Source organism: Sphaerodactylus townsendi, unplaced genomic scaffold (genome assembly GCF_021028975.2).
Source record: "Sphaerodactylus townsendi isolate TG3544 unplaced genomic scaffold, MPM_Stown_v2.3 scaffold_1144, whole genome shotgun sequence".
In the NCBI taxonomy this organism is placed as follows: domain Eukaryota; kingdom Metazoa; phylum Chordata; class Lepidosauria; order Squamata; family Sphaerodactylidae; genus Sphaerodactylus; species Sphaerodactylus townsendi.
The window spans coordinates 1-11,246 of record NW_025949677.1 but is presented as its reverse complement, the minus strand read 5'-3'; the positions used below and the strand labels follow the sequence as shown (position 1 = coordinate 11,246).

General features: G+C 49.0%; 1 protein-coding gene across 1 annotated transcript; it reads left to right on the top strand.

The window, feature by feature from the left end:
• Positions 1-3,172: 3,172 nt before the first annotated feature.
• Positions 3,173-10,760, top strand: LOC125424827 (cleavage and polyadenylation specificity factor subunit 1-like; the record flags this gene model as incomplete). The annotated part of the gene is made up of 4 exons (XM_048482256.1): positions 3,173-3,319; positions 6,609-6,722; positions 8,697-8,838; positions 10,582-10,760. Coding segments are annotated over exons 1-4 (567 nt in total), but the record flags the coding sequence as incomplete, so codon positions are not given.
• Between the last annotated feature and the right edge of the window lie 486 nt (positions 10,761-11,246).

Below are 11,246 nucleotides of genomic sequence, written 5' to 3'. Positions count from 1 at the left end.
CCTCGGCTTACCAGGGCTGCCCCAGAGATCGTTGGCGCAGCCTGTAAACACCTAGGGACAAAAATGGAAGGCAAATGGCAGACTCCAGAGTGACTTGCTTCTTTGAGGACAAACCTGTTCTTTCTGGGGAAAGTGGTGTGAGAGAGATGGGGGTGTGGAGCAAAATAGGACTATTTTTGAGAGAGAGAAAGTGTGGAAGAAGAAGGGCATGGTGTGAGATTGCAAATGCCTTATCTGAGATTGCAAATGCCTGAACAGTCCAGGTGCTCGGGAGCAGCAGCAGCAGCAGAAGGCCATTGCTTTCACATCCTGCATGTGAGCTCCCAAAGGCACCTGTTGGGCCACTGCGAGTAGCAGAGGGCTGGACTAGATGGACTCTGGTCTGATCCAGCAGGCTCGTTCTTATGTTCTTATGTTCTTATGTGTGTGTTGTGGCTCTGGGCATGCAAACAGTGAAGCGGGATCCAGCAAGTGTCTGGTCCTGATGGCTAGGAAGGTGAGTTTGGGCCTGCAGCAAGTGTGCATTTGGATTCCCAAATGGCTTTTGACAAAGTCCCCCAACAAAGGCTGCTAAGCAGTCTTCATAGTCATAGGAGAAAAGGACTGGTTGTCTTTCGGATTGAGAGTTGGCTAAAAAACTGGAAGCAGAAAGTAGGAATCAGGGGTGGTTCTCACAATGGAGGGATGTGAGCAGTGGGGTCCCTCAGGGGTCTACGTTCGGATGGTGCTTTTCACCCTGTTCGTCCTTGACCTGGAACTGGGCAAGTTCACAGGTGACACCAAATTATTTAGAGTGGGTAAAACAGAAACGGATCGTGAAGAGCTCCAAAAGGATCTTCCCCAACAGGAGGACTGGGCATTCAAATGGCAAGTGAGATCCAATATGGGCAGGTGTAAAGTGGTGTATATTGGGGCAAAAAAATCCCAGCTTCACACGTACCCTGATGGGATCTGTGCTGGCAGGGGCAGACCAAGAGTGAGATGGTAGCAGACAGCTTGAAGAAAGCTCTGAGAATCTTCAATGTGACAATTGAATTAGTTGTGGATCAGTAATAGACCCGCTTGTTCTGAAAATATCTGGGATCGGCAGGCGTGGGTTAGCCTTTTCGGCTTTTAGGAGCGCCCCTCCCTTGGCTCCTTTATTTTTTTCTTCAGTTTCGCTTTTCCCGTGATTTTGTTTTTAGTGTTTTTTAGTCTTTTTTAAAAATTTGGATTCTCACTTTTGTTCTTTCTTTTTTCTTTTTCCTGAATCTTTTTAATGTTTTTGTAACTCTCTCTGGAAATTTTTTTAATGTATACATAAACACGCTTCGAGGCTGTTTAGCTTAGAAAGAGGGCGGTTAATGGGAGAAATGATGGAGGTCTGTAAAATTGTGGATGGTGTGGAGGGGGGTGGACAAGGGGAAGCTTTTCTATTCTCCAAAAGCTGAAGCGTGAGAGATTCAGAACAGACAAAAGGAAGTATTTCTTTATACAGTGCATGGTTAAATGTGGAACTCTTTGCCTCAGGATGTGCTGACGGTTGCTTGCTTGGAAGGCTTTTAGAGTCGCCGTGATCACGGAGGATAGGGCTATCCATGAATACTGGGCACATTGCATATTTATTGTCATGCAAATGGGATCTAGGTGATTGAGATGCATTCCAACCTCATTGCAACTGCTTAAATGCTACAAGTCAATGCTGCTAAAAGATATATGTAATCAGCCTGCTATATGTTACCACTGCCATCTGGGGCGTTCTTTCCTTGATCTTTACTTTATGGCTTCACACACTTTGTAGATAACTAGGCTTTCCCCTGACACCTTGGTCCCATGGGAAGTGGCGCTGTATCCGCTATCTCGTGGGGGCAGCGTGCCAGGTGACTCTCTCTTACTATCTGCTGCTGACCTTGGGGCGCCTCAAGCTCGGGGGACTGTTTTTCACCATCTTGGGAATTTGGGAGGGGGGAATCTGAGGAATAAATGGGACGGCAAAAGCTAAATGCTTGTGATCAACAACCCAGAGTCCGTTTATTGGCTTAAGGTTCGAGTCCTAACATATTATCTCCAGGACCAGAAGAGCATCCCTATTACATGATGTCCTGGGGAACATGGGCGGGATAATTCTGCTGCAGTCATCTTGTTTGAGGCCTGTGTGTGCTGGCTGAACAGACTGCTGGACGTGAAGGGCCTTAGTCTGACCCAGCATGGCTTTTCTTATCCAGCCCAGCTTCCTCTGTGGCTGGAGGCAGCGTTGCAGCGCCCGCTTCTCTCAAGTCTCAGAGCTACAGTGAATTCTGCAAAACAGCAAATGTAGAGTAAATTGCATGAGGAGCTTTGTTCAGTTGCATAGCTGACGCGCTTGGCAGAATCTGGCTGTTCTCCCTTGCTGGGCACAAATTGCTCATTTTCTTTAGAAGCGTGGCACTTGTCCAGCCTTGGCTTTCTGCCGGGGCCAGTGGCGTACCTGGGCAAACTGGAGCCCTGGGCAAAACCTGAGTTTGATGCCTCCCCAACAACAACCACCTTTATTAGGCATTGAAAGAATAAAAGAAAGAAAGAAAACAAGCATTGGCAGGAAGGGGGTGGATTTAAAAGGAGAATCTGGGGAAATTTAGAGTGTGCCTGCTGGCAGGGGTGCAATTATTAAGATAGCAGCACCAAAATTTCAGAGTATCTTCATGAGCCCCTACTGATGATACCATCCAGGTTTGGTAAAGTTTGGTTCAGGGGGTCCAAAGTTATGGACTCTCAAAGGTGTAGCCCCCATCTCCTATTAGCTCCCATTGGAAACAATGGGGGATGGGGACACTCCCTATGGGAGTCCATAACTTTGGACTCTCTAAACGAAACCTCACCAAACCTGGGTGATATCATTAGGATAGTCTCCTGAAAAATCCCTGAAATTTTGATGCTGCTAGCTAGCCTAAAAACTGTGCCCCCTGCAGGCCAAAAACAGAAAAAACACTGAAAATTCAAAAAAAAATCCCACCTGCATTTTTGGCGCCCCCCACAAGGTGGCGCCCTGGGCAACTGCCCACTTTGCCCAATGGGAGGAACGCCTCTGGCCGGGGCGCACAAGGCGGCTTTCCATGCAGAACAATCTCATGTGCATTGTAGAAGTGCTGCCAGTGTGCACTGTCGGGTGTGCGTGCGTGCATGGCTTTCCTTCTAGAAGTGATCAGCACAGGAGAATCCACTTCCCATAATGAAGGCTTCGCTTCCCCGCTTCTCTTTGCCACAGAAAAGCATCCGCCCGCAGGTGGTGACTACCTTCGAGCTTCCAGGTTGCTATGACATGTGGACGGTGATCTCGCCCCAGAAGAAAGAAGAGGTGGCTGTAAGTATCAGCGCCGTCCCCCAGGGCTCAGAAGGGGACATGGAGCTTCCCTGTTTCCCCTAATATAAGACATCCCCGGAAAATAAGACGTAGTAGAGGTTTTGCTGAAGTGCGAAATATAAGGCATCCCCCGAAAGTAAGATGTAGCAAAGTTTTTGTTTGGAAGCATGCCTGACGAACAGAACACAGACAAATAAGGCATCCCCTGAAAATAAGACATAGCGCATCTTTGGGAGCAAAAATTAATATAAGACACTGTCTTATATTCGGGGAAACACGGTATTTATTTATTTATTTATTTATTTATTTATTTATTTCTTGGATTTTTGTATCGTCCCATCCCCGAAGGGCTCTGGGCGATGTACAACATATAAAAACACTGTAAGACAATTAAAACCTTAAAAACGTTAAGGCAGCGGTAAAACCATAAAATAAATTCTAACAATTATACAGCAAATCACAGTAAGGTAAGTATAGGTGGCGTCCGACATTCCCACTTTAAGTTCCCTCTTCCCCAAGGAAAGGGGGAGGGGGTGGTAGGTCTCCTCAGATGACAAACAGCCCAGGTGTCAGGGCCAGAGGGGAGGGGGCACAGTCAGCGGCTGGTTTCTCCAAAGGCCCGGCGGAACAGCTCCGTCTTACAGGCCCTGCGGAACTCACTAAGGTCCCGCAGGGTGTGGGACAATGGAAGGGAGAGCGTTCCACCAGGCGGGGGGCCAAAGCCGTAAAAGGCCCACAAGCAGCGTGGAGGCCAGCCGCATCGCCCGAAGGGCTGGGGACCACTAGTAAAATTGGCCTCAGTTGATCGGAGAGGCCGTGCAGGGACATATGGGGGTGATCGCGGTCTCGAAGATCACGGCGGTCCCCAGGCCGCGTAAGGCCTTAAAGGTCAGCACCAACACCTTGAAGATGAATTCTACTGGGAGCCAATGCAGCTGACGCAATACAGGCTGGATGTGTTCCCAGGTGGCGCTACCTGTCAGCAAGTGCGCCGCTGCATGCTGAACCAGTTTTAATCTCCGGATCAAACGCAAGGGAAGGCCCGCGTAGAGCGAGTTACAATAGTCTAGTCTGGAGATGACCGTTGCATGGATCACCGTGGCCAGGTCTGCTTGGGAGAGGAAGGGGGCCAGCCACCGGGCTTGACGTAGGTGGAAAAAAGCAGCCCGGGTTGTATGGGCCACCTGGGTCTCCATTGAAAGAGACAAATCCAGGTGGACCCCCAGGCTGCGGACGGAGGGGGTCGGTGCCAATGTGACCCCCTCCCACACCGGCGGCTGGAAGGTCCCGACCTCCCCCTTGCGGCCAAGCCAGAGGACCTCCGTCTTCGATGGATTCAGTTTTAACCTGCTCTGTCGCAACCAACCAGCGACCGCCTCCAAACAGTGCTGTAGAGCCGCAGGGGCGGCGGCTGCTCCCCCCTCCATCAACAGAATGAGTAACATCTTGTGTAGTAGGTAACATCTTGCGTAGTAGGTAAGGTTGCCCCTTGGCTTATCTCCTCCTCCTCTTGACTGAGGCAGGACGAGGAGGGGAACGCCTCACGTTTTTAACCTTCCTTTTCTTTCAGCTGAGTAGCCCCACCTGTCTGGCGAGGTACTACTTGTGGAAGGCATCTGTCCCAGGAAGAGCTAGATTCAAGTCAAGGAGCACCTTAGAGACCAACAAGATTCTTGGAGTTATAAGCTGTTGAGTCAAAGGCCCCTTCCGCACATGCAAAATAATGCGTTTTCAAACCACTTTCACAACTGTTTGCAAGTCGATTTTGCCATTCCGCACAGTTTCAAAGAGCATTGAAAGCAGTTTGAAAGTGCATTATTCTGCATGTGCGGAATGAGCCAAAGCTAAGTTTCGTCAGAGCTTCAGCTCTTGGAGACTTTTGCCCCGCAAATTTTGTCGGTCTCTGAGGTTCTACTGGATTCAAATTCAGCTCTTCCGCTGCAGGCCAACACAGCTACTCTTCAGACTGTCTGAGGATAGTATTGTATGTTCTTGAGCAGCAGTGGCGTAGGAGGTTAAGAGCTCATGTATCTAATCTGGAGGAACCGGGTTTGATTTCCAGCTCTGCCGCCTGAGCTGTGGAGGCTTCTCTGGGGAATTCAGATTAGCCTGTACACTCCCACACACGCCAGCTGGGTGACCTTGGGCTAGTCACAGCTCTTCGGAGCTCTCTCAGCCCCACCCACCTCACAGGGTGTTTGTTGTGAGGGGGGAAGGGCAAGGAGATTGTCAGCCCCTTTGAGTCTCCTGCAGGAGAGAAAGGGGGTATATAAATTCAAACTCTTCTTCTTCTTCTTGAGTTTGACTTCAGGTTCTGTTGGTCAGTCTCTTTCCAAGCCAGGGTGGGTGTGGAGCTCCTAAGGCTCCTGACAAACGGGGTATCCTGCTGCCTTCGAACACTGCAGGCTGACAAGAACAGAGAGGAGGAGCCAGGTACCCAACAGGCATCACTAGTAGCCAGAAGATCCTTGCTGGATCTGATGAAGAGTTATCTCCTTCCAACAGCAGTCAGTTACAGCACCTGTAAGCCAAGTGCGTAGGCAAACACTAGCCATGCCATTTGCAAGGGCAGATCTACAGAAAACGTGACCCACCTCACAAAGACATCAGGTCTTTCCCATCTTGGAAGAAGAAGAGTTTGGATTTATATCCCCCCTTTCTCTCCTGTAGGAGACTCAAAGGGGCTGACAATCTCCTTGCCCTTCCCCCCTCACAACAAACACCCTGTGAGGTGGGTGGGGCTGAGAGAGCTCCGAAGAACTGTGACTAGCCCAAGGTCACCCACCAGGAATGTGTTGGAGTACACAAGCTAATCTGAATTCCCCAGATAAGCCTCCACAGCTCAGGCGGCAGAGCGGGGAATCAAACCCGGCTCCTCCAGATTAGATACATGAGCTCTTAACCTCCTATGCCACTGCTCCACCAGCTCTCTGACAGCCAAGACTACTCTTTCCTTCTAACTGTGGGTAGTCCAGCTCTCCAGAGGGCTGGTCCACCTGTCATTAAGAAGCATGGGTAGACATCTCCCCTTTGTTTCTTAATGGTGGATAAACCAGCCCTCTGAATGGTGGTGGCTTCCTACTTTGCAAAGGAGCAGCCTGGGCCCTCCTCAGTAAGTAGTGCCCGCCCCCGCCCCCCGGCTTGCTCCCCCCTAAATATGCCAGTGCCCATTTGTTCCCCAGCAATTGCTATGCAGGGCTGCTCTGCCCCTGAACATGCAGGTTCCAGTTACCTCTCCTGGGTGGCTTTATCCTCTGTCAGACCCCGTGTCGATCTTTCCCCCCCGCAGCAGGAAGAGGAGGCTAAGGAGGAAAATGAGGAGAAAGAGCCAGCCCTGCCAGAGCCGGAAGATGACGGGAAGCGGCACGGCTTCCTGATTCTCAGCCGCGAAGACTCCACCATGGTGAGTGCCAGGAAGCGCCGTGCCTGAACGTCTTGGGCTGGCCTGGGGTGCCCTGCATGGCCCGTGGCTGCGGATCATCAGTGAAGATCTGTTCAGAGGCAGGACCACAAAGAGTTGTGGAGTGGGGGGATATGATTGAAGTCTATAAAATTATGCAGGGGGTAGAAAATGTTGACAGAGAAATTTTTTTCTCTTTCCCACAATACTAGAACCAGGGGGCATTCATTGAAAATGCTGGGGGGAAGAATTAGGACTAATAAAAGGAAACACTTCTTCACGCAACGTGTGATTGGGGTTTGGAATAGGCTGCCACAGGAGGTGGTGATGGCCACTCACCTGGATAGCTTTAAAAGGGGCTTGGACAGATTTATGGAGGAGAAGTCGATCTCTGGCTACCAATCTTGATCCTCCTTGATCTCAGATTGCAAATGCCTTAGCAGACCAGGTGCTCGGGGGGAGCAGCAGCAGCAGAAGGCCCTTGCTTTCACCTCCTGTATGTGAGCTCCCCAAGGCACCTGGTGGGCCACTGCGAGTAGCAGGGAGCTGGACTAGATGGACTCTGGTCTGATCCAGCTGGCTCGTTCTTATGTTCTTATGTTCTAGTGTGCAGCTTTGCAAAACCCGTGGAACACGGGAAATAAATGGCGTCTTCCCCTCCCCTGCGGCTCCAACCACAGAACACTGAGATGGGTGCAAAGAAGAGAACTCCAGAGGAGTGATGGTGGAGCATAGAGCATAAAAAGCCATGCTGGATCAGACCCAAATGGGCCCACCTGTTCCTGCGTCCTGTTTCCTACTGTAGCCATCCAGTTGCCCCAGAAGAACCACAGAGGCCCAAAGAAACTGCCTCCTTTACCCCTCTCCCTGAAACTGGTATTCAGAGGTATACTGCCTCTGAAGAGGGGAGGTTCTATTTAAATTTCTCCACGTATGTGTCTAATCCCCCCTTAAAGCCATCTAAGGTAGTAGCCATCATTAGATCTGTGGCAATAAATCCATCAAGTTAATTGTAAGAGGCTTAGAGACAGCTTCTACTCTAGAGCTGTGGCTATGCTAAACTCCGCGGCTTCGTGTTGATGTGTTTGGGGCTGTGTAGGGATGGGGGGAGGAAGGGGAAAGTGAGGATGGGGTATGAGTCTGGAATTGTGTGCATCGAGGAATGCTGCTGTACATTTCGTTGTGCATGCACAATGACAATAAAATGCTTATGATTATGTGAAGGAGCACCTTCTTTGATCTGTCCTGTATGTACTGCCCTGTTGCCCTCAGCTTCTAGTACTTTGGGAGTAGATACGCTTTCTTCTTCCCAGTTGTTATTTTTATAAACTGCTGGTTCTGGTGGGTTTTCCGGGCTGTGTGGCCGTGGTCTGGTGGATCTTGTTCCTAACGTTTCGCCTTCATCTGTGGCTGGCATCTTCAGAGGTGTATCACGGAGGGAAGTCTGTTTCCCCACCCACAAGTCTGATAACCCCACCCACAATACAAGGCACTCAACCACACCTTTGCATAGCAAGTTCCACCCAAACACTTACTGATTGATTCCCCACCCTGGGACATGGACCATATACCCCAATAAACATTCCCTTCTCACTGGACACAGACTTCCCTCTGTGATACACCTCTGAAGATGCCAGTCACAGATGCAGGCGAAATGTTAGGAACAAGATCCACCAGACCACGGCCACACAGCCTGGGAAACCCACCACAACCAGTTGAATCTGGCCGTGAAAGCCTTCAACGATACATTTATAAACTGCGTTCATGTCTCCATTTGAACACGTGTGCGTTTGTGATGAAACTGTGTCTGCATGAGTCATCCCCAAGACATTTTGCCTCCAGTGTCCCTGTTTGGCCCATGCTTGTGAGAATGTCTCCTGTGTAGGAATGCAGATTTGGATGCATGCCCAGAGTGCCAGTCCCATGCTGTCCCTCATGTCATATCTCTCCCCCCCCCTCCGGTTTGTGTCTCTTCAGATCCTACAGACTGGCCAGGAAATCATGGAGTTGGACACGAGTGGCTTTGCCACGCAGGGGCCCACGGTGTATGCGGGCAACATTGGCGAGAACCGTTACATCGTCCAGGTGTCTCCTTTGGGCATCCGCCTGCTGGAAGGAGGTACGTGCCCGCGGTTCTTTGGCACAGCCTTCAGAGGGGCTGCTCCAGGATAGCTATTTTGGCCTGGAAATTGAGCCAGTGGGAAAGGGAGCAGGGGGAGAGGGGAAAAGAATTGGCAGCAGTGGTGGCTCCTTAGCAGCACTCTGGCTAGATGAAAATGGGGGTCTCCAACCTTTTTGTTTTTATTTTGTTTTCTTTCTTTTTTTTAATTAATTGATAATTTTATTGGATAAGAAAGATTGACAATTTGAATTTCAGTTATCGCAGGATTAACAGAAATTGTTACATATAAGTTTTTGCATAAAGTTATTACATGAAAAAAATCTATCCATTTAAAAACAACTCATTCTAACTCATGCATTACAATTTTTAAAATAATATACTTCCAGCTAGGATACATATAATCTAATACATTTAATTCAGTTCAATTTTGATCTATCTATTTAGTATATATACTTGTTGCTGTTTTATACAGAAAGAGATTTGTATATTAAATTCTAACTAGATGACCTGAGATACATATAAACTAGTCTACCAATATAAACTAGTCTACCAATATAAACTAGGCTAAACTACCATATAAACTAGGCTACCAATCTTGATCCTCTTTGATTTGAGATTGCAAATGCCTTAACAGTCCAGGTGCTCGGGAGCAACATCCGCAGAAGGCCATTGCTTTCACCTCCTGCCTGTGAGCTCCCAAAGGCACCTGGTGGGCCACTGCGAGTTGCAGAGAGCTGGACTAGATGGACTCTGGTCTGATCCAGCTGGCTCGTTCTTATGTTCTTTAGGCCATTGCTTTCACCTCCTGCCTGTGAGCTCCCAAAGGCACCTGGTGGGCCACTGCGAGTAGCAGAGAGCTGGACTAGATGGACTCTGGTCTGATCCAGCTGGCTTGTTCTTATGTTCTTATGTTCTTAGTCCATCATATCTATATACTTCGTCTTTGTTACTTAAATCTAATATTTCCTCTTTAATAATTGAGGTTGAATAAGGTTTGTTACATCAATACATACATCAATGCATATTATCTATACATAAAAGAAACAACTGATACTTAGTCTTCCGTAAAGTGCTGTCTATAGAGAGGAGAAGAGAAAAAAAAAGATGATTTAGCAATCAGCACTCTGGCTAGATTAAAATGGGGGTCTTCAACCTTTTTGACCCCGTGGAAACCTTTGGGATTCTCGCACAGCGTGGTGCGCAGAGCCACAAAATCGCAGCCAGAAGAGACAAGAGCCGAGCACAAAATGGCTGCCATGGTTTATCGTCAGTCACGTAGGGAAGACTCTTGTGCTGTGGTGGCAGCTGCTGCTGAAGAACATTTTTAAGAATCTGCACAGCCAATCAAATCTCCAGTGACCAATCAGAAGCCTTGCTGGGCAAAAGCCTCATGTTGGCCCCGCCTACTTTCTAAAAACTGTTGCCAGGCACCAGGGAAGGTGTTTGTGGGTGTGCCTGGATTCACACCTCAAGATGTGGGTCTAATTGACCTGGGCTGAAAGAGAGACGGTGCATTGTGGTAGGCCAGGGGTTTGCAACCTGTGGCTCTCCAGATGTTCACGGACTACAATTCCCATCAGCCCCTGCCAGCATGGCCAATTGGCTGATGGGAATTGTAGTCCATGAACATCTGGAGAGCCACAGGTTGCAGACCCCTGTGGTAGGCTGTCACCTGTGGGGAGGGGGGGTTGTGGCAGGACAAGTGCCCACTTTCCCACTAACTGTGGCTCTGCTTTGCAGTCAACCAGCTTCACTTCATCCCTGTGGATCTCGGCTCACCGATCGTGCACTGTGCTGTGGCTGACCCCTACGTGGTGATCATGAGCTCCGAGGGGCAGGTCACCATGTTTGTGCTGAAGAGCGACACCTACGGAGGCCGGACGCACCGCCTCACCTTGCAGAAACCGCAGCTGCATCATGTGAGTGAGGGGCTCCGAGGGCAGGGAAAAGCTGGTAACGATCTGTCAGTGCGTCCTCTGGGGCTCTCGATTGCACTGAGCAAGCCGAACCATCGGCCTGTGCTGCAGCTATTCACGTCTCAAGCACCTCTGCTTTTTAAAAAGTTTGTATCCTGTATGGTTGGTCGCAAGAGGGTTTTTTAAAATATTTTTTTTAATTTTCCCAACATAAAGAAAGAAAAATGCACATACCACTATACACTTCACATCCACCATTACATTTGTACTGAATTAAAAATAAAAAATACCAAAAAAACCCAACATAGGAAAAATTAAAACACAAATTTTTACAATAACTTAATACAGCCTGTTATAACTAACTAAACTAAACACCATGAAACCATACGACAGGGGTGGGCAATTATTTTTTCCATGGGGCCGCATAAGAAACAGAAAATATTGTGGAGGGCCGGGCCAAAAGGCAGGGGGGCAAGGCGCTTTTGAAAG